Raw genomic sequence first — 27932 nt, 5'->3', positions numbered from 1 at the left:
GGGGGGGGGAGGGCTGGAGAATGAAGAAGGTAAAGGGAAGGCTGTTTCCCCCGCCCCTGGGTAGAGGCATGGTTTCCCAGAAGGAGACCAGAACCCTAGCAGGGCAGCTTTTCCCATGAGGCAAAGGGAGTTGGACAGACACATCATTCCGCAGGCCCAGGTCCCCTTTCCGGCAAAGTCCTTCTTCTCTTCACTCCTGTCTTTGTCTCCTTGGCCCTGAGCAGGAGAAGCCAATCATTCTCCCTTCTTCCCCGACAGCGCCTGGCAGCGCGGGGGTGGGTGCTGCCGGTGTAGCTCTGGTGCACACCCTTCCAGCGAGCAGCTTGTGGGTCTGGGAGGCCGCCTGGCGCGTATGAAAGATTTAGGGGTTGCAAGTTGGGAGACCTGTGTGACCTATAGCAAGTTGGAGCCTCCGTTTCCGTGTCTGTAAATTGGGAAAACCCATAGAGGCCCAGCGCACTGTCACAGGCCAGGGTTATCGAGAGGGAATCAGATGAGATTTTTAAAAAGCATGAACAGGCAAAGAGCTCTTTATAAACTCCAGGTGTCCCCAGGGCTGTCTCGGGGCTTCCTCTCCGAAACTACCCACCAAAGCCTTCAAGTCCGCCCCGCCCTGGCGGCATCGGCCTCACCCACCGCATCTCCATCTTTTCCGCGGTTGTCCTCCTGCGCTTCCTAGATCCTCATTCTCTGAATCCCCCCCACCCCCGTCCATTTCCGGATCTGGCCCTGGGGCCCTCGGGCCTCTCCGGGGACTCAGTCTCCAGCTCCCTGCGGTAGTCGCTGCCCGGGCGCCCCCCACCCGGCGCGCCCTCTTTTGGCTCGGTCGCCGGGCCGAGAATCGCCCAATAAGAGCGGCGGGCTCGAGCCTGACAGCTCGGGAAGCGGCCAATCGAGCTGGGCCAGGGAAGGGGGGCGCAGCGCCGGGGCTGAAGTTGGGTTGAATGGGGGAGGGGGCGCACAGGGGGACACAAAAGAGGGGAGCCAGGACCCGCGCCGCCCAGGTCCGGCGAAGGGACCCCGGGGCTGGACCCGGCTCCAGGCTCCAGGGAGGGAGGGGCGCGGCAGGAATTTTAGGTGAGGAAGGGGAGCTGGGCCCCCGGCCCCCGGGCGGGCCTGCGATGCCCGCGGGGCGCCGGGGCGGGGGCGGGGGCCGGGCGGCGGCGCGCGGCGGTGACCGAGGCCGGGCGCGGGGGGCGGGGAGGCGGGGATGCGGAGGGCGCTCGGGCGGCGGCGGGAGCGGGCGCGCGGGGAGGAGCGGCGCAGGGCCCGAGGCGAGCATGGCGCGCCCGGAGCCCGGCTCCCGCCCCGGGGCGCCGCGGCTCTCGGGCGGGCGCCTGCCGGCGGGCTGCTTCTGAGCCCCGGCCCTGCACCTCTGGATGCTGCGCGGCCCGGGGGAAGCCCGCCTGCGTCGGGGCAGAAGGCGGCGGCGCCGCGCCCGAGCCCGCCCTCCGCCTAGCCGGCCCGCAGCCCAGGGCCCGGAGCCGGTGCGCGGGGCCGCAGCCCTCGGGCGGGCGGGCGGGCGGGCGGGAGCCGGCCGGCGCGCTCGGCGGGGGGCCGCGGGGGGCGGGCGGGCAGGGCGCGCGAGCCGGCCTCGCCCCCGCCCCCTTCGCGGACCCGCCGGGGGCTCGGCGGGGGCCGCGCTCGCGCGCTCGCTCGCCGCGGGGGGTGGGGTGCGGGCGGCAGCCCCCCGGCTCCAGGACCCTCCCCTCCGGGGCTCGCGAGCTGTCGCTCCGCCCGCCGCCCCCTCCCCCGTGCTCTCCACCCCCCATCCCACCTCCCCACCCCTCGTAAGAAAATAATGCTGGCTGGCGCCCGCACCTCCCAGTCGCTCCCGGTCCGCCGCGAGGAGAGGGCGCCCGCAGCGTCTCCGCGCCGGGACCCCCGCCGAGCCGCCGCTGCGCCCCGGGAGCCGCGGGGCTGCGCTTAGGCTCCGCCGCGAGCGCCGCGCCCGGGCGCCGCCCGCAAGGACACCTCCGTCCCGCCTCGCCTCGCCCGCAACTCCGGCCCTCGGCGAGCTCGCCGCGACCCAGGAGCCGCGACCCGCGCGGCGCCGCCAACTCCGGCTCGGACCCGGGACTCTGGACGCCGACCCCGGCCACTTCGCGCCGGCCCGCGCCCGCCGCCCGCTCGCCCTCCGCCGCCGCCTCAGCGCTCAGGACGGGGGTGCCACGATGCCCCGCTGCCGCGCAGGGCCCCGGGCCGCCCCCGACGTGTGACCCCAGCCTGGTGCCCCTGCTCGGCCGTCCGCCCTCCCCTTGGAGACCCCCGGCCCGGCCCCCGGGGGAGGAGGCCGGAGACGAGGAGGAGGAGGCCGAGGGGGGGATGTCCGGCCCCAAGAGCGTGAGCCCCCCGGGCTACGCGGCGCAGACAGCCGGGGCGCCGGCGACCCGGGGAGGCCCCGAGCACCGCTCGGCGTGGGGGGAGTCCGACTCCCGCGCCAATGGCTACCCGCACGGCCCCGGGGGTTCGGCCCGCGGCTCCACCAAGAAACCCGGGGGGGCGGTGACTCCGCAGCAGCAGCAGCAGCAGCAGCAGCGCCTGGCCGGCCGCTGGCGCAGCGACGACGACGACGACCCTCCCCTGAGCGGCGACGACCCCCTGGCCGGGGGCTTCGGCTTCAGCTTCCGCTCCAAGTCCGCCTGGCAGGAGCGCGGCGGCGACGACTGCGGCCGGGGCAGCCGGAGGCAGCGGCGGGGCGCGGCCGGCGGGGGCAGCACCGGGGCGCCCCCTGCGGGCGGCGGCGGCGGCGGCTCGGCGGCCGAGGCCGCGGCGGGCGGCACGGAGGTGCGCCCCCGCTCCGTGGAGCTCGGCCTGGAGGAGCGGCGGGCCAAGGGCCGCGCGGCGGACGAGCTGGAGGCCGGCGCCGTCGAGGGCGGCGAGGGCTCCGCGGACGGCGGCAGCTCGGCCGGCTCGGGCTCGGGCCCCGGCGCGGTGCTGTCGCTGGGCGCCTGCTGCCTGGCGCTGCTGCAGATATTCCGCTCCAAGAAGTTCCCGTCGGACAAGCTGGAGCGGCTGTACCAGCGCTACTTCTTCCGCCTGAACCAGAGCAGTCTCACCATGCTCATGGCCGTGCTGGTGCTCGTGTGCCTCGTCATGCTGGGCTTCCACGCGGCAAGGCCCCCGCTCCAGCTGCCCTACCTGGTCGTGCTGGCGGTCGCCGTGGGCGTGATCCTCGTCATGGCCGTGCTCTGCAACCGCGCAGCCTTTCACCAGGACCACATGGGTCTGGCCTGCTACGCGCTCATCGCAGTAGTGCTGGCCGTCCAGGTGGTGGGCCTGCTTCTGCCGCAACCGCGCAGCGCCTCCGAAGGCATCTGGTGGACGGTGTTCTTCATCTATACCATCTACACGCTGCTGCCCGTGCGCATGAGGGCAGCGGTGCTCAGCGGGGTGCTCCTGTCTGCTCTCCACCTGGCCATCGCCCTGAAAACCAACGCCCAGGACCAGTTCCTGCTCAAACAGGTAGGGGCCCACTTGGCCACGGGAACTGGATTGTGGGACGGGCAGGCCTTGGCCTGGTTCCAGGGAAAGAGATCCCACCCTCACCCTTTAAAGTGGTGAAAAGAACCAGGGAGACTCGGCTTCTTGAGCCACCGCGTCGTTCATTTACCAGAGTGCCCTTGTATTTTTTGTAATGTTCCTGGCCTCGTAGATGACACACTCCAAATCGTAGCCATCATTTCTGGGATTCGGGTGAGGAAGGAGAGTTTGAAAAGCCATGGGGAAAAGTTCCTGTCTCCCCCAGAGTTTCTATCTCTGTATGTAAGAGACCCCTAACTAAAGTGGTTGGACCCAGTAGCAGCCACGTGGTCCTGGCACCACTGAGTGTTTGTTTACCCAGGCCTGGCTAGAAGGCTGTGGGAGAGAGGGACTCAGGGCCTCACTTGCTCAGTCTTAAGCAAGAGATAGGATTGCCCTGCCACCAGTCTGAGGCTATGGGTTTGGGAGCTGGAGATATCTCCAGACTTGAAGGAGGCCTGAAAAGTTTGTTTTCTTTACCAAAGTGCCCCAAGTCAAAAAGCTGCAGCTAGCGAAAGTGCTTAGATGTGCGTGGTGGCAGTCGCCCTCCTGGCCTGAGCAGATGCTGGCGTTGCTCATCCTGCCCCTTTGAGTGGGTGCTCCTGGTCATTGCTTGTGGTGGGGACTCTTTATCCTTGCTGGGACTTGTTGGACAAACCTTCAACTGTGGGCTAGGGAGGAGATCAAACTTGTGTCTGGTTTACTGGTGGCTTCAGGCTGTGAAGAGATGGGCATGTGTGCCTTCCTATCAGAGTGATCTCTGCTGAGCCTGTTTGTTTACTTGCTGGGGGGGGGGGGCGAGTGTCTTGACCACAAATCTCCAACCCTCTCTTGGTATCTGCCTCATCTCATAGGACTGTGTGCATGTGTGTGCGTGTGTGTGTGTGTGTGTGTGTGTGTGTGTGTGCGCTAGGATGGAACCCAGGGCTTGCACATGCTACGTGAAGTGCTCTACCACTGAGCTATACCCCTTTGCTCCCTTGCATCCCTTGGCTTCCTGGACACATACTCTTCCATAAACAGTAACACCAGCATGGGCATCAGAGTCCTGGGATTTAGCTAAACCTGTAGCTGTGACTGGTGCTCTGGGACTGGGAGGGAAAGGACATGCAAGCTCTCTGGGCCCTGGGTTCCTAGAGGGTTGACTATGCCCTCCTACTCCCAGCAGCCTCTGCACCAAGCCTCACCTGTTGCAAGGAGCCCTCTCCTGTTCCAGTGACACGGGGCTTTTCTCTTCTGCATAGTTAGCAGGAGAATCAGAGCCACCAGCTGGAGCGCTTATTTATTCTCCAGTGTCCACTGGCTTTGCTCTCTGGCCAGTGGAACCTCCCTTGGATGCAGGAGCCCTGAGATATATGTGTGTCTTCTACTCTTTCCTTTGACTAGGGCAGAGAAGAATACTTGATAGCAATTTAATAAACACTTGCCAATTTGGTTGGGGTCCAATGAGTGGAGTGGGCGGAGTTGTTGATGTTAAACTTTTTCTGATCTGGGATCAGAAGGGAAGAAAAAAAAAACCCTTTAGAGATCAGCTTTGAACTTGAGAGGGAAGTCTTTTGAGAGATGGTGGTTTGAGAAAGTTACTACTATTGTTTACTGTGTATAAAGTTCCAACTCTTTTGGCCTGAGAATCCTCTCTCAGGTGGGTGTTGTAGCTCTGTTTCTGCCTTGGGCAGGGTTAGCTTTTTTGTGGGGTTAGTTTTTTTGTCACCCATATGGAGCAGTGGAGATTTCCAGGATAGTTCAGTGTATTTTTGGAACCAGACCTGGGACATAGGGCCTGATTGTAGCCATAGGCAGTCTTGAACGTATGATTTCAGAAGATTGGAGTTAGATCCCACAGAAGGGTGCTGAATCTAGGGTGCTGTATCTCCATCTTAGCAAGAAAGTGCCATTGCAGCAGGCTGTGTCCGACTTACCCTCTGGTCCTCAGTCAGAAATCCCTCTCTCCCCCCTCTCTGCCCCCACCAGCTCTCACTCCCAGCTTCTCTGCTCATTGTGGTCTTTAGAATTTTCCTTGTAGGATTTTGGGTGGATTTACACTTAACTTTTCATAATCTGCTTTGAGTACAGAAGAGCTTGTTATAAATGGTCCAAGACAAGGGAACGCAAACATTCTTTCTATTTGGCTTAAGAGAATTCTGTATCTTTTTTTGTTTGTACTTGATTTACCTTCTTGATTATGCCTGAGATAAAATTTGTCTTTCACAAGCAAAGTATGCTGGTGGTGGGGGAATATTAGTGGGAATATTAGTCTAGCATTAACCTCTGCCTCAGGCTACCCTAGAGTGGCAGGTAGCTTGGGTTAAATGCCTCTCTCTCTCTCTCTCTCTCTCTCTCTCTCTCTCTCTCTCTCCCTCTCTCCCTCTCCCTCTTCTGCTCCCTCTCGTGTGTCTCCTCTCTCTCTCTCTCTCTCTCTCTCTCTCTCTCTCTCTGGATGAGGATACATGTCCAGGCAATAGAGTAGTAGTGAGACATTTCTAGTGTCAGGCTTTGAGAATTCCCCTCCACAGTGACTTGGGCACACAGTAGGCCCTCAGTAAATTATATGGACATGTCTTCACTTTTCCTCTTGCAAGTCTGGTCCCCTCCTTCCCACGACCCAGGGTCTCAACATTAGTATCTGACCTGAGGACTTTTATTATTCTTCCCACCTCTCGATTTGGTCTCTGTCCTTGGCTCCAGCTAGGGAAAGCATTTGGTTTCTTAACTGGTTGGTTTTTACTCAAGAGAAAAATAGGAGGCCAGGTGGGGCATTCTTTGTGGGATGGAATTTCTCTTGCCTGTCTCTGTATCTCTGGCGCTTGCCTCCTCCTGGGATCTGTCACCCTGGGTCCTCCTCTGCCCGGTTCCTCTCCCCGCCTGTGCCTTTCCTCTCTTGCTTTCTGTGCTCTCCCTCTGTGGCCCCCTGTTGCTCTCAGCCCACCTCTCCTCCCCTCACACTCCCTACTTGTTCTTCTTTCCCCTCTTGTTCGTGGCCTCTCAGCCTCATCTGTGCTTTCGTCTCACTGTCACCTCCTCACTGGGGTACAGTAGGAGCGTCACAGGGTTGTTTTTTCCTCCTCCTTTGCCTGTTAGAAGTCCCTCTGCTACACCCATACCATAAATAACACTCGAGCATCTGCCAAACACATTCCTCACTTGTGTTAATAGGCTGCGATGATGCCGGAGACTGTTGCCATGGCAACCTCATTTTTGTTTGACTGTATCCCACTCTGCTACATAAAGCCTCTGCTCGCACTCACACACAAATAAGCACGCTCCTACAACTATTACCCGTGCTTGGCTGTCAGATTATTGTGGAGACAACATCTTTGGGGGCAGGGTGGTCATTTGAGCCTAACTAGATGGTCACCTCATCTACCCAGTGTTACTCTAAGAGGTGGGAGAATGGGTGGGAAAGCTCTTTGAAAAGTAGAGTTCTGTTCAAATATGGGGTATTATTATTTCATAGACACATTGAGCCTTCCTGGCACGGCTTCCGAGGGTCCCCAGGAGCTCACCGCTCCCACCCCACCCTGTCTCCCTTCAGCTCCTTACTCCCTGCCTCCTCCCCCTTTGGGAAAAGCGCAGTGATTTTCTGCACTTTGTCCTTTGTGCCTGTTTGAACTCACAACTGTCACCAGTTGTTCCAGCGATCAGAATGACACAGGCTCTGTGTGGGTGATGTTCTGCGGCTGTGAGCACGTGTGTCTGCTGTGGGGAGGCACAGAGGGGTGGGGGTAGGGATGTGGACCAGGAATCCAGTGCTGTGGCTGCCCAGGGGCATGAGCATGTGTGAGCGTGCACGTGTACTTGTGCCTGTGGACTGTCTGACAGGCAGGCTGGCCCTCCCCAGTGATGGTGATGGGGCGGCTGGGAAGCCTTTGTGGTAACTTTGAAAGGACCTTGCAAGTGTGGTGCTCTGGGTTCGATTCCCAGTTCCAAAAATGACATTAAAAAAAAAAAAGCTAAGAATTTTGAAAGGAGGAGGTCTTGCAGCTCTGTCCTGTTTGTTCTTGGCTGGTAACCGGCTTCACAGGCCATTTGCCTTTCTGATGGGCCTTCTGACCTTGACCTCTGACTCCCCAGGGAAGTGCCTTGGGTGCACTGGACCCACATTGTTGCTCGTTGGTACAGAGCAGGGCACTTCTCCCACAAAGGCCATAGCGTGGTCTGCTACCAGTTACTTCCCATTGCCTACATTTCTGTCCCAGAGAAATCTTGATACAGGTGAACTCTAGAGCCAGAAGCAGGCTGGGGAGGGGAAGGGGTTGGCCTTGGGTTTGGAGTGGAGGAGGGTCTCTTGGTCTTACCTCAAGGCTAATTATATTTGGTGGTTCAGTTTGTTAATACTACCTCCTTCTCCAGGCAGGTTGGAGGTGGTGGATGGAGAGAGCAGAAGGGACTCCTGCTAAGGGCTGGAGCAGGCTTCTGGATAGGGATTGTCTGCTAGATCCCAGGATATTTAGCTTGATCCGGGTGGGGAGGACCTCAGGAATAGTGGAGCAGAATACATGGCTGCTATATTGGCAGAAATATTCGCTGTTAATAATTCAGTCTAAGTTGTGATCTGCAAGCAAGAGCATGAGGTCTGTGCTGTGGAACACAGAACAGTGTGCTCATGTTTGTCCGTGAAGAAGACGCAGATGATGTATTAAACCCCATCACTGAAACCTGCCTGACCTTGCAAAAGAGTTCTAATAATCACTGTAAAAGGCTTTGACAGCTGAGCATTGTGGTGCTGCTTGTAATACCATTACTTCGGAGGCTGAGACAGGAGGACCACAAATTCAAAGCCAGCCTCAGCAACTTAATGAGGCCCTCAGTAATTTAGTGAGACCCTGTTTTCAAATAAAAATAAAATAGGGATGGGAGTGTAGACTAGAGATAGGATGCCCCTGGGTCCAATCCTCAGTACTGTAAATAAATAAATAAATAGATAGAGAGCTTGGACAGAAGCTCTCCTGTGTGGACAGACAGGTCCTGGCCATCAGTCCTGTTCAGAGGGTATAGCTAGGAGCAGAACAGGATTGTGGTCAAGGCATAGGCTGGCCATCTCCTCTGCTAGGAGGTGTGACTGGAACTATACTTTGCTCCAGCCAAAGGTGGAGTGGGGAGAGGGATGGGAGACCAGAGGAGGGGCCTGCTTCAGTTGTGCCAACCTCTGGCACAAGTTCAAAGTTCAACTTCGGGTGACTTCTGGTCCCTGGTTGCCTTCTCTGTACATCAGCTGACTTTATTCATCTTGTAGCTTAGAACGGCTTACTTCCCAGGGGCTCAGTCTATGTTGGGAATAGAGAGTTTACTTTGGGGGCTCTAACATGCCTGTTCCTGTAAATCCTTTGGGTACAGTTACATAAATGATGTGCTACCATAGTCTTTTCTTATTCATACTTATCAGACAGGGGTAGGCTGCTGGTGGAGAGCAGGATCATTATTCATTCTCTCTCCCAAATACAGAACTTCATGGAGATAATTGGAAAGACCATTTTTTTTCCCTCTCAAGGCAAAATTCAAATGTAGGCCAGGGAAGATCTCTCTACAGTATTATGAGAAAATCTGGGGGGTTCTAGTTGATGGACAGTGAGCTCAAAATGAGCCCCCATTTTGCGCTGGCTGGTAGAAAACGTTTATAGGACCTTGCTTCAGTTTATATAAGTATCCTGTTCACTGGATGATTGAGACTTAGTCCAAAATATGGTGTTTGATTCTAGAATTCAGAGGGAGGTGACCAGTTTGGCAAGAGGAATGGAAACCTTGACTTCTAAGAGAACATTTCAAAGCATGCAGGATATTTAGCTGAGAGAATAGCAGAACCTAGTACGTTAGAAAACTTAATGAGAGGGACAAGGCATTATTGCTAGGGTCCCTGCTGTAAGATATTAGAAGAGGAACTAAATTATTCCCAGGACAGATTTGAGGCAGATGAGTGAAAATAGATAGAGTTCAGCTCCAGGTAGGAGATAGCTAGTATCTAGTCACTGTGGTTGCAGCACCCATCCAGATGCCTCTTGCAATAGCCAGGTCTTTGTTAGTAGGAATATTCCAGTAGAGACTGGGCAGTGGTCCCTAAGTTTACTACCTGAGGAAACTGCCCTCTGCAGGGGATGGAAGTTCGGATGGATCATTGTGTCATTGATTCTTAACCTTGGCTCATTGTTATTGCCTTGAAGATTTGGAAAATGCAGACTGCTGCACCCCGCTTGAAAAGTACAGCTTTAGGTCTGCAGTGGGCCCAGGAAGGGATTTTTTTTCTTTTTTGGTGTTGGGGATTGTGCATAGTACCTTGAGCTTACTACAAATGCATTCTACCACTGAGTTACACCCCTAAGCCTGGATCTGTTTTAAAGCTTGGATCTAGTTTTCAAAGCTCCCTAGATGGTTTTGATGGCAAAGTCTTAAGTTTGGGGTCTTTGGCCAAGATGACCTCTCAGATTACACCCAACTGCAGGATTTTGGGGTCTGCCACCTGGTCTTCTCTGGTGTCTTTCTTTCATGCTCTTCTCAGTGTATTAGTCAGCTTGTCATCACTAGACCAAAATACTGGAGGCAGCTCACTTTGTAAAGGGAAAAGGTTTATTTAGCTCACAGTTTTAGAGGCTCAAGGGCATGGTACATACATTGGCTCTATTCTGGTGAGTGTTATATTGCATCACGGCAGATAGCAGAGGCAGGATTCTGTGTAGAAATGAACAATCACATCTTGAACCAGAAGCAGAGAGAACTGGGCAGGGCTAAACTCGGCCTCTTTAACAACCCTTTTATGAGAACTAAGTCACAAGAAATACCTCATATTCTCAGTGACCTAAGGACCTTTCCCTCAACCTCACTTCTCAAAGATTCCACCACCTCTCAGCAATGCGACCCCAAGGACCAAGTCTTTAATCACAGTGGACCCTTGGGGGACACAAAGCATATTTAAACCATAGCACTCAGCCTCTGTTTAAAGAAGAAAAGCGCTGCAAGTGTGCAGAGCCACTGGGAGGCGTCCAGTTGGGGCCCGTGAGTGTGTACTGATGCTAGGGTGTGGATCTGGACGTGGTGGTGGTGGCAAAACAGAAAGGGAGGGATGCCCAGGTCTCATCCCTCTCCACTGCACCAACGCTCCCCCCTCCCATTGGAGACAAAGTAATCAGTGGCTCCCTGGTGACCCGGTGGTGATGGACCTAGGTTTGACTCCTGGTTTACTTGTTCATTGATTGGATCAATGGATATGAAAACCCCTGAGGATGCACCAGAAACGGATGGTATAGAACATTGAGAACGAAGTCAGGAGAGAGGAGCAGGGCAGGACATAGGGAAGAATCAGGGAATTAGGTGATGGTTTGAAGGAGGGGGAGGAGGACAGAAGGAAAGGGAGAGGATTTCATGAAGAGGGGAAGGACTTGGAAGTGGGGGCAGGGATGCCTCTGGGAACAATGGGATATAGTCACTGGAGGGGAGTAGACAAACAAACCCGGAGACAGTGGAGGCTTTGTTCTTTGGACCAGCTTCATGTGTCACTGTGAAATTGCAAATAGCCCCCTCCACTACCTCTTGCTCTGGGATGGTTTATGATCTTGAGGCCCCCTCTCCCCTCCCTTAAGGGCCCCCTGGGCTTTCTCACTGAACTCACTGCAGTCCCTCTGCTTCTAGAAGGGGTCCTGGGGGCTTCAGGGCCTCATGTTCATCAACGCCAGCACACAGTAGGTGCTTATGAGGGTTTGAATGAACAAGGATTGAATGAATGGGTGGAGGGGTGGGCGGATGCCTGTGCGCAGACTCTAGGCTGTGCCGAAGTGCTAGACCAACACCTCCACAGAAGGGAGCGAAGCAGCTCTGCTTGGAAGCCTATTTTGGTGGGTTGTAATCCTAAACGCTGAGCAGGGCTTCCAGAATTCCTACCGCTGCAATTTAAAATGTGTGCCTTAGAAACAGTGCCTGGCACTGCTGATACTATATCACTTCATGGATTTGAAAACTACCATTAAGTCATTCTTTTAGCCTTTTCTCCATCCATTCAGGTAACAATCAATGACTTTGGTGCCTGCGGTGTACCAGGCATTGTGCTGGGTCAGGGGGCTGCAAAGGTGCTTCAGATTGGGTCTCAACTCTCCAGGACTGCCCGTTATCCCAGAGTCTCCCACCAAGTGTATCCCCAGGAAGGATGTTAATCAAAGTTTCACATGTACACATATGGTCTGTGTCAGATAAGTTTAGGAAATACAGTTAGCCCTCTGTAGGTTTTGCATCTGTGGATTCAGCCTTCTGCAGATTGAAAATATTAGGGGAAAGAGTGTGTCTATACGGAACATTTTTTCTTGCCATTATTCTTCAAGAAATATAGTATAACAACTCTTACATAGCATTTATAATGTTTTAGGTAATATAGGTAATTTAGAGATGATTTAATACACAGTAGTATATGTACAGTTTATACACAAATATTTTTTATAGGGGACTTGTACACTTGCAGATTTTGGTATCTGAGGGAGGTCCTGGAACATACCCAGAGGTGGACTGGGTTCAAAATAATTTTTCTACTTTAAAGCTTTTTTTTCTATACTGTGGATGGAACCCAGGGGCATTCTACCTCCGAGCTATGCCCTCAGCCCTATTTTTTATTCTTTATTTTGAAACAGGGTCTCGCTGAGTTGCAAAGGTCCTCACTAAGTAATAGCTGAGGCTGTCTGCGAACCGCGATCCTCCTGTCTCAGCTTCCCAATGCTGGGATTACAAGCGTGTGCTGCTACTTTAAAGCTTTTAATATGTTGTTGTGTGGGAAAAGTTGTCAAAGGGTATAAAGTCTTTATCAAACATATTTGAGCCCAGATCGTTTCTTTTTTCCCAAGGAGGATATGAGTGGGTCATTAGCATTTGTTAGAGGACACTTTGGTGCCTCTGGGTTTCTCGGAGTCCAGCCTCTGCCTGTGGCGGGGGCGGGGGGGTTAGACCTGGCCAGGCACCTCCGTGAGGGTACTTACTTGGCAGCTGTCCTCCCTCAGGAAGGACATGGCCCAGGCTACATTGGCTGCCTGCCTGTTTTCAAGTCTCATTCTCCATCTGGGTCAGAAATTCTTTACAAAATAAAATGATGGGGCAGGAAGGGACCAGGGAGATGCCTCTTCTTCTAGCTGCAGTTTCTTTCAGGGGCTTTCTGCTGGCATCCGATGGTGGAGCAGGTTGGGCTTCTGCATAATGACCTGTCGGGGGTCCTGGACTCCAGTGAGCGTCTGTCTAGAACTTTTGCTTCAGGAGCTGAGTGTTGCTACCCATGGGAAAGTAGTGATGGGTCATGGCAGAGCATCCTTTTTTTTCCCCTCAAATGCTCCTTTCTTCCTTGCCCACCCCTACTCTCCAAACGGAGGGAGCTCATAAAGAATATTGATTCCAAACAATGAGCATGTAGTGATTCCTTACTACACATTTGGCACTGGGCTAATCCCTTTCATGCAAGACCTCATTTAATCTCAATATAGATCTAATGAGGAAGTCATTCATCCTCTTTACACCACTACAGCAACTGGGATGAGGGGAGGTAAGTTAGGTCTCGCAAGGCCACACAGCAAGCCACGTGACAGGTGAGTCGCTGTTCCTGTGGTTCATACCTGGCAGACTTCCAGCCCTTAGCACCTGAGGGCTTTCCTGGCCTCAAGCCTTGGGCCTGCTGGTAGAGCAGGCAAGAAGTGCTCTGTGTAGGGCATGGTGGCAGAGGCCTGTAATCCCAGTACTTGGAGGCTGAGACAGGAGGATCGCAGGTTCAAGGACAGCCTCGGCAACTATAGAGACTCTAAGCAACAAAGTAAGACATTATTTCTTTCTTTTTTTTTTTTTGGTGGTACTGGGGGTGGAACCCAGAGGCTTTCTACCTCCGGGCTATACTCCCAGACCTATTTTATATTTTATTTGGAAACAGGGTCTCACTTAGTTGCTGAAAGCTTCACTAAGTAACTGAGGCTGGCTTCGAACCTGTGCAATCCTCCTGTCTCATCCTCTCAAGTGCGGGGATTACAAGTGTGCGCCACTACACCCAGCTAAAGTAAGACACTATTTCAAAACAAAAAAGAAAAAGGAAGCCGGCATGGTGGTATGTGCTTGTAATCCCAGTACTTGGGAGGCTGAGATAGAAGGATGGTGGTTTGCAGACAGCCTCAGCTACTTAGTGAGGTCTTCTGCAACTTAATGAGACCTTGTTTCAAAATAAAGAATAAAAAATAGGGCTGGGAGGCCGGTCGTGGTGGCCTATGCTTGTAATCCCAGCATTTGGGAGGCTGAGACAGGAGGATCACGGTTGGAGGACAGCCTCAGCTACTTAGTGAGGCCCTTTGCAATTCAGTGAGACCCTGTTTCAAAAATATAAAGAATAAAAAATAGAGCTGGGGCTGTAGCTCAGAGGTAGAATGCCCCTGGATTCTATCCCCAGTACCAAAAAAATGGGGGGGGGCTGGGGGTGTAGCTTGGAGGTAGAATGCCCATGGCTTCCATCTCTAGTACCACAAAAGTAAATAAATAAAAATAAGAGAAAAAGGGCCAGGATTGTAGCTTGGAGGTAGAATGCCCCGGGTTCAATTCCCAGTAAAAAAAAAAAAAAAAAAAAAAAGTGGACCAGTACTCTTGGGTGCTAGTGATAAGTACACCAGCTCCCTTGACCCCGGGGGAGGGAGGGGTCCAGTCTGAGGTCTGGTATTCTACATTGTGTCCTAGAGTTTTTCGCAGGATTAAGCTCTAGGTTTGCTGACAGAGCCTCCTGCTCCTCCACTCCTTGCTCTGGTCTTTCTTCCCTCCTGTCACAGTTCACCAGTGCCCTTCTTGTGTTTCCACGTGTTCTCCAGTCGTTGGCTCTGAGTCCCTTTTTAGGAGAATTCAGAGTGGAAAAACCAGGATCCTAACGCAGGTTGAATTTGAACACTAGCAAGCCAATTGCTGGGACAAAACACATCAGAGGCCGAGCTGTGTGGCAGCTGGGCCTGCCATGGGCCCTCTCTACTATTTGGTACCATATGTTGTCACAGAAGATTGGTTGCTGGACTGAGGAATGATGTGAAATTTAAAAACAACTTTTAGCCAGGCATGGTGGTGCACGTTTATAATCCCAGTACTTGGGAGGCTGAGCCAGGAGGATCACAGGTTTGAGGCCAGCCTCAGCAACTTAGTGAGACTCTGTCTAGAAATAAAAATTAAAATGGGTCAGGGTTATAACTCAGAGGTAGAGTGCCCCTGAGTTCAATCCTCAGTATAAAGTTTTTTTTTTTAAATAAATGTTATCTTTTGCTGGGCGTGGCAGTGCACTCGTAATCCCCATGCTTGGGAGGTAGAGATAGGAGGATGGCGCAGGTTTCGAAGCCAGCTTTGCTGGCTTAAGAGACCCTGTTTCCAAATAAAATATAAAAAATAGGTCTTGGAGTGTAGCCTGGAGGTAGAAAGGTTCCATCCCCAGTACCACCCCCCCCAAATATATATATATATATATATATATATATATATATATATATACACACACACACACACACACACACATATATATACACACCTACATATACATACATACATACATATATATATATATATATATATATATATATATATGTTATCTTTTGAATTGTTACCTTTTAAAAATGTGTGGCTTTCTTTGCCCTTTCTCATCAGCACTCTGACCTGGCTTCAGATTTCAAAATCTGGCTTTGAGTTACAAAGGCACAGTAGACCTTGTGATCTGAAAAAAAAGAAAAATAGGGTTTCTTTTAGGATGAGAATAAGGACTCTTGATTCGAGGCATTTCTGCTGTAATGTAGGTCTGAGAGGAATGATGGAAGGGCCCGCCTGCTTCTCGGCCGGGCTGTGACGTCCTGTGGTCAGCAGGGGACTCAGCGATTCGCCAGTCTTCTCCAGGAGTCTGCAGGGATCTCGCCTGCTGAGGCGGTGCCTCCTGGCCTTCTAGTGTGGCGCTCAGCCCACTGGCTCCGATGGAACTTGCCCAGGCCACCACGTGCAGACCTCTGAACTCAGTTCAGTTCTGCTCAGTGTCCCACCACTGAGCCGGTCTGTGGTGTGACGAGGGACATATCCCCAAGGAGCGAGACCTGGTGCATGCCAGGGAGGGATTTATCACAAAATAGTAGAAGACCCAGCCGGGCGTGGTGGCGCTTGCTTGTAATCCCAGCTTTCGGGAGGCTGAGACCTGGAGGATCGCGGTTCGCGGACAGCCTCAGCTACTTAGTGAGGCCCTCTGCAACTCAGTGAGACCTGGTTTCAAAAATAAAGAGTAAAAAATAGGGCAGGGAGTGTAGCTCAGAGGTCATATGCCCCTGGGTTCCATCCCCAGACCCGCAAAAAAAGAAAACAAAAACAAAACAAACTAGAAGAAGACCCAAGCCAAGACCTGAGACCCTGCCTTGGTCCACTATGAGGTCCATGGTCCTAGTCATGTTCCCCAAGTCATCCTGCGTGATCCGTTGCCTCTGTGTGGTCAGTATGGGTGGCGGAGGTGGGTAGGGCGAGGGAGGACTCAGCTTAGGGTTTTTTTCTATCTTCGGTGTACTTTTGAATCCCCTGGGGAGCTTTGAAAAAATGCCTATGCTGAGGCCAAACACAGGCCATTTATATAAAACCCTAGGCTGAGGCTGAGGCTGTGGTGTTCCAGGGTTGAGACCAAACCCCAGCCCAGTGACTCAGATACCTTTACATTTAATTAGAATTTTGTAGGACTTTTCCATGCACCATGTCATTTGCTTCTTATGACAGCTCTGAGGAGGTTTGGGTGGGCACACCTGGAGGCCTAGGAGACAGCCCTGATTGTGTGTGAGCCTGGATGCATCCCCTTAACCTCTCCTCAGTCATTTTTCTCTTCTTTACACAGCAGTGCTAGATTCCTGACCGATAGGACACACAAGTGAATGTGTTTAAGGGAGCTCTGCAAGAGGGAGGTGAGCTACAGCCCTGTGTGACTGAAGTTGATCTGGAGTGGAGGAAATAGAAGTTCAGAGAGGTTAAGCGACTCACTGAGGCCACACTGCCAGTTGGCTTAGGAGCTGCTGTGCAATCCAGATCTCTGGCCCTGAACTGAGTGTTCCTTTCACAGTTGGGCTCAGCGCTGGGTCATGCCGTGGCACCTTCAGAAGGTGCAGCTACTCTCAGGAAGCTGTCTTGGCTTGGCTTTTGAAGACATGGTTTTTATTTATAATGCTCTCCCTTCCCTTGAGGTGTTGGTGCAGACGGGCGATGAAGGAAATGTCATTTCCTGAGCCTGCCGTGGTGCTATGCGTAAGTGTTCAGGGGGCACCTGGGGTCAGCTGTTCACCTGTGAAGAGCTCCTGAGTGGTTCTGTGGGTGAGGAATAGGAACTCAGGCCCAGAAGAGGGGTCATAAGCGATGCCACAGTTGCTTAGCTCTAGGTCTGTTGGTGGCGTAAGTGGGACAGGGGAGGGCGTGCTGGGTGCACATCAGGACCTCCTCTCCTTCTGGCCCTGGAAGCTGACCCAGTGGCTCTGCAGAGCACCATCCAGTAGATGTGCAGTTAAGTGCTTACCAGGCTGTCTCTAGGATGTCTTTAAAGCCCAGCTCCCAGAACCATCAACACCTAAAAAGTTCCCCCACATCCTTTAGCTCTGGTTCAAATGTGCTTCTGTCCCTGTCATTCTTCTCAAGACTAGAGGAAAAATGAAACCCTTTTGCTAAGGGGAATTTCAAGATCTTTATTTCCATATCTTTTGGAGTTGGGAAGTCTGTTTGTTCACTCCCCATGCCCTAGTCCCCAGTCTTGCTCTGGCCAGGCCTCTTTTCCTGTAAGCATTTCACCACGCTGCATGGACGGGATCCATCTGACCCCCAACTGGCTCCTGGTAGGAGTGCCAGCTGGGAAGTGCCTGGTTCTAATGTTTCAGCCAGGAGGCTAGAGAGGCTCATGGGCCAACGCTAACCCCAGGGGAGCGGAGCAGGCCTGCCTTGGCTACATCTGCCCTGCAGAACTAGATTAGAAACATCCTTTCCTCTCTGTAGTACATACATTGGCACTTTTTGTTTTGTTTTGTTTCTTTGTGGTGCTGGGAGTAGAACCCAGAGCTTCATGTATACTAAGCACATGCTCTACACAGTGAACTACACCCCCAGACCTGGCTTGTCACTTTATCTGCCATTTGATTGTTGAATCTGCAGGAAGGGACCTTGTCCGTTTTAATATCCAGATGTCCATGGAATGTTGCCGGCCTTCAGACCTCGACTTGCTCAGCACTGGAGGAGAAGGCAGAAAATCCCTATTCTCAGGTTCCACAAGGAGTTCTGATCTTGTCAGTTCTCTGTTGACTGGCAGGCCCCCTACCTGGGAGCTACCTCTCCGTCCTGGCCTTGGGAAACGTTGGCTTTCATCCTTATCCCTCCCCTTCAGGCCTCACTGTTCTTCCAGGATGTCAGCGAGGCCGAGTTGCACCCACTGGCCTCTCCCTTTTGGCTCCCTTTCCCATCCTCTGCCTCAGCCCCACTTCCCTCTTTGCTGCTAGAAGCCCGGAGAGGACCTCGAAGACTGGACAGGAGGCAAGTTCCTGGTCATATTGTCGGGACCCCGATATGAGCAAGGATCCCTGCACAAATTCCCCAAAGGATTCTGCATCCCATTTAAAGTATCCCCATGAAGTACAGTTCCCGCAGTGCGTTACAGAATTCCTTGTATTGTGCCATCTATTACAGTGCATGTACCCGCCTCCACTTTTCACCTCGAATGCTCGGGGCTGAGACTTCAGTTTTCTGGGTGGGTTAACCTTAAGGAACTCTCCTGAACTCAGGGTACTGGAAGGGAAGGCACTTCTAGGAGTTTTACTTTGTCCCCATGTCCAGGTTCAGCTGAGGCCACCTGGGCATTAGTGTTTGTTTTTTGTCTTTCTTAGGGCTGGGGATTGACTGGTCAGACTGGCACATGCTAGGCATACACTGCACCATTGAGCCACACCCCGGCCCAGCATCAGTATTCTGCAATGCTCCTGGGATTCCAGCATGCACGGAGACTGAGGACTAGTGCCCCAGGCCCTCCCTCCTCGGCAGAGGGTCATGTGGGTGATGCTGAGTCTGATTTATGACTATATTGAAAGGCGAGTTGTTTATACCTAAAGGGTTTATTGTGGTGATTCAGTCAAGAGTGATGGCCACTAAAAATGATTGCAGGCGTGTAATAGAGGAAGAAAACTTGGTTGGTGTATAAAATCTTGTCAGGCAAGGCTGTGGTTTGGTATATTTATGTTGCTCTTATCACCAGCAATTAACCCCAAATGTGGCTCGATAAATGGCTTTAATGCAGTGCCATAATAATTGCAAGGATATTTCAGAAATTGACAGCTACCCGTGACGGCCAGACGGACCTGGGCAGAGCGGCAGATCTCGCTCAGCATTCCTGAAGGCCTGTCAGCGGCACACATGCCTATTGGTTGGCACGAGCTCTTCCTTCCTCTCTTTGGTGTGTGACATTTCGCTTTTGAGTGGGAAGAAGTTACATAAACACCTGTGGCCTCTTTGCCCTTGGCTGTGTGTGTTAGTCTTTAAGTCTCTCTTGTTAGAGTGTGGTCCAGAAGAATCTGTAGTAGATACTCAGTATCTGTTGGACACATGAATAGATTTGCTCAGAGTTCACAGCAGGTAGGAAGCAATGTTGGTCCAGCACTATTATTACTTTTTCATTCACTACGAGAAGTAAGGAGTCCCATAGTTGGTACCTCCCCATGTATACTTGTTATCAGCATGTGTGACAAAGACTAAGAAAGTAAAGGAAGCTAATATGGGGGGTAGTTAAGAGATGGGATGAGCTGGGTATGGTGGAACATGCCTGTAATCCCAGTATTGGAGAGGCTAAGACAGGGGGATTGCAGTTTGCTGGCCAGCCTCAGCAACTTAGTGAGGCCCTTAGCAATTTAGTGGGACTGCTTCAAAATAAATAAGTAAAATAGGGCTGGAGGTATAGCTCAGAGGTAGAATGCCCCTGGATTCAATTCCTAGTGCCACTAAATAAGGAGATGGGGTGTGCACCTCAAGAAGGGCTCCTTCTAGTCCACTTCTGGCACCTTGGTATCAGGGCAAGAAGGCAGAGATCCTTCCGTTGCAGCCTCTGTGCTCTGAAGGACAGAGAGTGGATGAAACGGTCCGCCCGAGAGCCAAGAGGATTGGAGAGCACCTGTCATGTGGGCTGGGCCTGGGAAGCAGGCCTGTCCAGGACGGGGAGGCGTCCTTGGGTTAAATCCTTCAGGAAGGGCCACGTGTAGATTGCGGTGTGGTCTTTCTTTGGAAAAGGGTTATCTGGGGAGAGTTAATTTTGGAATTTGCTTTACATTTATTTTTAAAGCGGAATATTTCTCCAGCATTGGCGACAATGGCCTAGAAAAGCCAATTAGTCACCATCTGACATGGTCCCGAGGGGTTGTTGCCGCCCTGCTCCTTTCCCACCTGCCCTCTGACTTTCTCCTCTCCCTGTCAGGCCTCTGGGTGACTTTGCTGGTGGACGGGTATACTGGTACTCCATCTGGGTCTGAGGCGGTGCCTCCTGTGCTTGGATCCGGGGTGTCTGGGGAGCCACACAGCTCATGGAGTGGCAGGCCCTTCCCTCTCGGAGGCTGCAACAGCCTTGCCTCTGAGACCAGGTCTGTGAGCCTGATCCCAGCTTGAGTTTCTGCAGTCTTTTTTGCTCACTTTCATTTGATTTTTTTTTTTTTTTTTTTTTTTTTTTTTGAGATGGGAGTCTGTCTGTTTTTCCCAGGCTGGCCTTGGACTCCTGGGCTCAAGTGGTCTGCTGCCTTAGCTTCCTGCGTAGCTGGGATTATAGGCATGCCACCACTACATGAGTTTCCTTCAGTCTTTTTACTGGGGATGGAAGTCAGGGCCTCACACATGCCAGGCAAGTGCTCTACCGCTGAGCTTTATCTCAGCTCTTTATGTTTGCTTGTATTAGTTAGTTTTGGTACTGGGGATTGAACCCAGGGCCATTCCTACTTCCAAGCTACATCCCAGCTCTATTTTTATTTTTTATTTTGAAACAAGGTCTCACCAAGATGGGAGGAAGGAGGAGGCGCCCACCCATGGGTTTGGTCTAGAGCTGGGCCTTGGAGTGGTCTGCCTGAGAGCCAAGAGGATTGGAAAGCACCTATCATGTGGGGCTGGGGCTGGGAAGCAGGCCTGTCCAGGACAGGGAGGCATCCTTGGGTTAAAACAGAGGCAGAGATAAACCCCTTCTTCTAAGACCACCTGAGGCCACCTGAGGATTCATTCCAGAGTTGGGTGGGGGGCAAGTCACACAAGTGCCATCAGGGCGGCACATCTCACCTGTGCAGCAGGCCCAGGCTGCTCAGCTTCTGGAAAGCCCTGCAGTCTGTTGGGACAGAACATCCCAACCCAAGCCTGTACCCAACTACAACTGTTCCTCCAGTCAGGGTTTCTCTCTGCCTCTGTTTATGTGAATTCTCATACCCCAAGCCCCTGGAGTGAAGAGTCTTAGAGAAGCTGCTGACTGGCAGGAGGTGAGGTGAAGGAATGTCCTTTGCCTTCTGTGTGGAGGAGAGGGCTTTGTGATCTCAGAGGAGGGGCTGAGCACAGGCACTCCCTGGGGAGGGCCCTCCTTTTCTCCAAAGGCCCCTCTGAATGAGGAAGTGTCCTAACAGTCTCCCGGGTGGGGCAGGCAGTGGCATCCAGGGTCTTTGGAGCCACAGCATCTCTGTATCTTTGCCATGCATCAGCCTTGCTGCTGTCTGATGACCCCCTTGGGGCTCTGGGCATGGAGAGAAAAGAGGAGACTTTGTCTTTCCCTTAGGAAATGTTCATTCTGATAGAAATCCTTCAGGGATGCTCTGCCTAAAGGTAGGACAAGGTTGCCGAGTCTCACCTGTAACACGTGTGCCTGGCACATAGCTGAGCACTTACGAACTAACTTCACCCTCAGTCTCCCATTAGTTGGTGCTATGGTTTGGATGTATCCCCCAGATTTCGTGGGCTGGACACAGCCTCCAGCACAGCAGTGCTAGAGGGACACTAGTGAGGTGCTGAGGCACGAAGGGTCTGGATTAATACTGTTATTATGAGAGGGGCCTGGAATAAAAGGATGAATTCTGCTCCCTTCCCTCTTTGAGCCTCCAGAACCCTGAGCCAAATAAATTTCTGTTTTATTGTAAGTCTGTAGTGTTCTGTATGGCAGCACCAACCAAATGAGACAATAGGTGTTGCTTTTTTGGTTTTATTTTAGATAACATTCTAGACAAGGAAATCAAAGCCCACAAAAGCTAAGTGACTTGTTTCAGGTCGTTCAGTTAGAAAGTGGTACAGTGAAGCTCTTAGTGCTCCAGTAGCTCCCAAACTTGTGTGTGTAAGAATTCCTCTGGAGGTCTGTTTAAACGTTTGATTTCTGGGTCCCTTGTCAAAGAATCTGACCCAGCAGGTCCAGAGCAGAGCACAGGAGCCTGCATGTTTAGTAGGTATCCCTGAGACCTGAGGCTGGTGTTCTGAGGGTCTTCCTGGGTGAAGAAAGGATGGAGGTTGTCAGGGTCTCCTTCCCAGGGTGGTGAGGAGTGCCAGGTCCCTCTGCAGAGAAGAGGTGTCTGTGCAGATCTCACCAGGAGCTTAGGGAGGCGGATGTGATGGTTGGGTTGGGGGGAGGAGGAAACTTCTGCTGAGCCTGATGATTCTCAGGGGACAGAGTTGGAGGAGGCTTTGGAGGAAGCAGGGGAGAGTGTCTGGATGAGCCAGTTTAATCCAGAGGTCAGGAGCTGGGAAGCTGCCTAGTTGCAGAACATATATCAACCGCCAGAGAGACAAGGCACACAAAGGGACTTTCAGGTGACTGTGTGGACACTGGATATAATACTACAGTGCACGATGGCAAGCACAGCAGCCCTGACATCCACCTCTGCCTCAGTTTCTCCATGTATACAACAAAAGTCAGATGGGTTCTGAAGGCCCTGCCAGTGGTGTTACAAAGTATGTAGGTGTCATATAAAAAAGGACAGATAAGCCGGGCATAGTGGCACATGCTTGTAACCCCAGCATTTGGGAGGCTGAGACAGGAGGACTGGGGTTCGAGGACAGCCTCAGTTACTTAGGCCCTTTGCAACTCAGTAGATCCTGATTCAAAATAAAGAATAAAAAGTAGGGCTGGGGCTGTAGCTTGGAGGTAGAATGACCCTGGGTTCCATCCCCAGTACCAAAAAAAAAAAAAAAAAAAAAAAAAAAAGAGAAGGAAGGAAAGATCAGATGGGTGGTGCATGCCTGCAGTCCCAGTACATGGGAGGCTAAGATGGGTAGATTGCAGGTTCAAGGACAGCCTCAGCAATGTAACAAGACTCTCAGTAATCCACGGAGACCCTGTTTCAAAATGAAAAATAAGCCAGATGTGGTGGCGCACACTTGAAATCTCAGCATTTAGGAGGCTGAGACAGGAGGATAACAGTTCGAGAATAGCCTCAGCTACTTAGTGAGGCCCTCTGCAATTTAGTGAGACCCTGTTTTAAAATAAAGAATAAAGTTGGGCGTGGTGGCTCATGCTTGTAATCCCCGCGCTTGGAAGGTGGAGACAGGAGGATCGTGCAGGTTCGAAGCCAGATGCGCTGGCTTAAGAAACCCTATTTCCAAAAATAAAAAAGTATAAAATAGGTCTGGGAGTGTAGCCTGGAAGTAGAAGGGCTTCCAGGAACCCCAGTACCACCCCCCAAAAAGAATAAAAAGTAGAGCTGGGGGTGTAGCTCGGAGGTAGAATGTCCCTGGATTTCATCTCCAGTACCAAAAAAAAAAAAAAAAAAAAAAGAGAGAGAGAAAAGAAAAAGAAAAAGGGATGAAGGTGTAACTTGGAGGTAGAATACCCCTGGATTCAATCTCCAGCACCACACACACATGAAGAAAGGAAGGGACAGAGGGAGAGAGGTTGTATTCTAGAGGCCTGGATAGTGGTACTATGGGTCTGAAGATGCTACAGACCAGGGGGTGGGGGGACAGTCTCCCAGCCAGAATGCAGGGTTCTCAGCTCTTTTTTCTTAGTCTTAGCCCTAGGCATTTGCTCCTGTCCATCAATCCTCCTTTCCTGTGTCCCTCCATCTGTTTGGACCTGGAATGTCCCCAGACAAAATGCATCTTCCCTGAATTGACTTTACTTTTGTTATATTCTTTCTTTGCATAGATACTGACATTCAGTGTTTGTTGGACTGAATTATTTAGCCTACCATGTATTAGGCACTGGGAAACCAAGACGAAGAAGCCTCAGCTCCTGCCCTCAGCCACAAACCACAAACAGTCCTGCTGATGTCACAGCACGTCAAAGAGTTAAATTAACGCAGCACATCCTCACCATGGCCCTGTGAGGAGGGCACCTGTATCCTTACCCCCGCCCCCATTTTGCAGAAGAGGACGTTGAGACATGTAGTTTAAGTAACTTATCCCAAGCTCATATAGGAACCAGGCAGCTCCTCCAGTGTCTGGGCTTTTCCCTCCAGGCATTGCTAATTCTCAAATCCAGAGGTGGACATGTTCACCCGCTGGGCACAGTGTAATATACACAACGTATTTTAGCAACAGAGACAAGACAGAGTGGTTTCAGGAGGAGGGTAGGGAGGCTTCCCCAAAGAAGTGCTCTCAGAGCTAGCTTGGAGGGAGAGTGGGGGTTTCAGTGGCAGAGAAACTCCCAGCACAGGCACAGCAGGAGCTAAGGCTGGAGGTAATAACCCTCCAGGGCTTGGAGGATGGGTGGAGTGAAGACTGGGCTGGCTTATGGTTGGGGGGGACTAGATTGGGAGGATGGTAGACTTCTATGCCCAAGAGTTTTGGGATTTTGGAGACAGCGTCAGGGGGAGTCTCTGTAGGGCTGTGTGCGGGAGAGTAGGTTCACGTGGTACTCTTTGTTCTGAAAAAGGCAGCTCTAATGTCAGTGTGAGTGTGGGTGTGGGTGCATAGAAGGAGAACCTGGAGGCTGGTGATGGGTGAGGAGGCTTGGAGAGGCCCTTCTGGGGAGGGAAAGCCAGGACCTTCAGACAGAGGAGCAAATAGGGGCTCCAGGTCTCCTGCCTATTAGCTTCTTTCCACCTTAGTTGCCAATCCCATGTAACCCCTTCCTTGTGTCCCCATCCATGCAACTATCTCTAGACTCTGTGAATCTAGATATCATATTTTCCCCAGGACACCTGGGTGGACCCCACCTTACTTTTTTGGGCTTTAAATATCTCACCTCGGGCTGGGCATGGTGGTGCACGCTTGTAATCCCAGCATTCAGGAGGAGGGGACCGGAGGATTGCGGTTCGTAGACAGCCTCAGCTACTTAGGCCCTTTGCAACTCGGTGAGACCCGGCTTCAAAAATAGAGACTAAAAATAAGGGCTGGGGTGTGGCTTGGACGTACAATGTCCCTGGGTTCCATCCCCAGTACTGCAAAATAAATAAATAAATAAATAGCCTCTTTCCCTCAAGAGAAGGGCTCTGCCTTCATGCAAGCATTAGGAACACCCAAACATTCAACCTTCTAGCTCCTCCTCCTCCTTCTGAAATCCAAGAGCCCCACCTGACGCCTAGAGCTCTCCAGCCTCTGGAGGACATCATCTCTCTGTGGGACCCTGGCATCCTGTGACTTGTCCCCTGAAGCTGCAGCACTCCTGCTGGTCTGTATGCCAACCCCCATGCTGGCCTTTCTCAGGAGCATTCTCACAAGGTCTCTGTTTCACTCCTTTGTTATTCTGCTGGGACTCCATCATGGTTACTGCTGTATTTCCTGGTGCTTACAGGGTGTCTCTCTTGGCAAGCTCCTGCTCTTTCTGGGCCTTAGTGTGCTCCTCCAGAAAGTGGGAAATAGCAGTCATTCTCCCCTAGAGTGCTGTGTCAAGTGTGCCGTGTGATGGTTTATGCAAAGCACTCTACACAGGACTTGCCAAGTGACAAGCCCTTGGTAATGACCTGTGGTTGTCTTAGCTGCAGAGTTTGTTCTTTGAAATCCCCATACATCATGGAACAGCTCAGTGTTCCTCTTGACTGCCTGTGTGTTTGGATGGCAGTACCCAGGGTAGAAGAAAATTGCATTACCTCTAAGAAGAAGGTAAAGTGGAAGAGGGGCTGAATCCTGCCTGGGCCAGGCCATGGCTCTTTCCCTTCCCCTGGCTCTGTTCTTTTTCTGGTTGCTGGCCATCAACTAACCAGCATAGACCCTTCAGAACTGAGACCAGCCTATGAGCTGGGGCCAGTGCTGCCCTAGGCCAGTGTGGACCAGGCCCCCTCTACTGTGGGGTAGCTGCAGTCGACTCAGCCCTGTGATGAACATCCCCTCCTGACTGATCTGGAAAGGTTGCTACATAACCTGTAGACAGTTTTGAAAGGGTTGGGACCACTGGGGAAGAGAGGAGTGGTATATATCTGCCTCTCCTAGGTGAGCTTCATTCTGTAACTTCATTAGGATGGGCACTAGCTCAGGGAAGAATAAAACTGCCCACGGACCACCAGAGGCCTCTGTGCAGAGAGCTCTGAGCCCGCGAGGCCCGTTAGAGAGGACACCTGGCATCTTGCAGACTGAGTCCCCTGAGACAACCCAGGGCGCTGTGAGGGCGTGACAGCCAGGACCAGGGGGCAGATCTCCTCCTGCAGTGAATGTGGGGTGTGGCAGGACCCAAGCCCGGGTGTGAGATTCTGATGCTGTCTGGAATGTTCTTCTGGCTGGTCTGGACCTGCGGGGCTGGACCCAGGCTGGCTGCCTGGTGGCTGGTTGGAGGCTTGCTGGGAGCGGCCTGCCTGCTTCCTGCCCGGTCATAACCTCGTGTGCCCCAGGCTGGGTCCCTTCTCTCCAGCGCTGGGTTATGATGACGCTGTGAGGGGCCCCTCCTTGGGCTGCACGCAAGCCTCCTGGAGTGGGGCTGTGCCAGTGCCAGAAACCATAGTGGACCCTGGCCCTGGTGCTGGAGGCGGTCTCGAGGTGGACCTTTTTTCTTTTTGGCTAAATTAACATTTGGCATTTCAGGGTGCTGGCCTCACGCCCGGCCGCCCTGGCCTTCTGCCTGTCAGCTCCTTTGAGGCTATTTTTGCCATTCACTTATTTATTAACTATTATTGCTCCCCAGGACGCCTGGGCATACACACTGACGCTCTCATGTGCCTGTGCACACACCCTTCAAACCCAGCCTGTGCCCACTGGACTGAACCTGGGCTGGAGAAGGGGGAGTGATCAAAAGGGTGAGCTTTCTGCCTCAAGCTAGAGGAAGGGCTGGGGGGGGGCACTCCAGAAATAGCCCTCCCCTCAAGGCAGCTCTGTCCCCCTTCTCTGGCCCTCAGGGTGTTCATCCCTGGGAAGGGGTTTCGGTGTGAGAGGATTATGGATCCTGTCTGGACCATCTTTCCCAAGAAATCATCAGGGGGTCCTGGAAGCACTGTAGGATGCAGGGGAGCACTCTCCAGTTTGGCAAGGCCCTGAGGCCTGCTTCTCTGCTGCTCCACCAAACTCTCATCTATCAGAGGGGAGAGACTCAGCTCTTGCCTTCAGAGAGCTCTCAGTGTGGTGGGGACACACCTGGACTCTGTGTGCTGAGCAGTCCTCGCTCTCTCTCACCATCTGAGAGCAAAGGCTGTCAGCAGGCACAGGTCCTGCCCACCTGATGGATCACAGGGCAGACACCAGACCCCGCCTCTGCATAGACCTTGAGCCTTGCGTGTGCAGGCCACCTCCTCAGCTCAGGACAGCCTATCAGCTCCTCCTGTCACCCCTCCATGTGGTGACAACAGGGCTCTCCAAGGCCAGCATGCAACCACAGGTAGAGCAGAAAGAAAAGTAGAACTTTTGTGAGACCATTCTCAGACCTTGGCCTGTGTGCGTGGGAACGGGAGTGGGGCTGCCTACACAGGGTGATGACTGGCCCAGTCCTGGGCTGCTCCTCATTCTCCCCCTCTCTTCTTAAAGGATATGCTATTCATTCTGCTGATCCCTGAGGACCCCTCTGTGCCTCTGCAAGACCCCATACTCCTGGGACCAGATGCTACCTTAGAGGGACTGCCAGCTGCTGGGTGCTGCCCTGTGGGGCTTGGACTGCGTCTCCTCCATCAGAGGGGGAGCTCCTGAAGACAAGCACCTGTCTATCATCAGATGTGTAATCCCTGAGGACAGGCAGGGACTACAGTTACCCCACCAGACTGGGAGCTCTCTGAGGACAGAAATCGTTATCTTCTAGCAGACCTAGACCCGGAGCTTGCACAGCATGGGACTATGTCCATCCCTTTCCCCCGCCCCTCAGGAGCCAGTTTCTGGCTGTGGATACAGAGGTGCTCAAGTCCTGGGCACCTGGCAAGCTTGGAAAGAGATTATGGGATGCTGGAGGCCCCCAGGTGTGGATGAATGCGGGAAGGGGAAGAACTTCCCACCTTCCACTGGGAAGGTAGAGCTAAGAATGACATCCACTCAGGCTCCTTCTACTTCCCCTTCTCCCAGGGGTGGGGCACGGGTGGGTTTTATAGCGTGCGTGCGTGCGTGTGTGTGTGTGT

At 52.7% G+C, this 27932-nt stretch overlaps 1 protein-coding gene across 1 annotated transcript in view; it reads left to right on the top strand.

Annotated features, from left to right (window-relative positions):
* Positions 1-2325: 2325 nt before the first annotated feature.
* ADCY5 (adenylate cyclase 5) overlaps positions 2326-27932 on the top strand; it is a gene marked incomplete at both ends in the record, with an annotated part of 157862 nt that continues 132255 nt past the window's right edge. Inside the window, one exon of the mRNA XM_080696862.1 lies at positions 2326-3465. Within this exon, the coding sequence (XP_080552988.1) occupies positions 2326-3465 (1140 nt within the window). The remainder of the gene's footprint in view (positions 3466-27932) is intronic.

This window comes from Muscardinus avellanarius, assembly GCF_963383645.1.
Source record: "Muscardinus avellanarius genome assembly, chromosome: 5".
Classification (NCBI taxonomy): domain Eukaryota; kingdom Metazoa; phylum Chordata; class Mammalia; order Rodentia; family Gliridae; genus Muscardinus; species Muscardinus avellanarius.
This window is presented reverse-complemented; position numbering and strand designations above follow the sequence as displayed.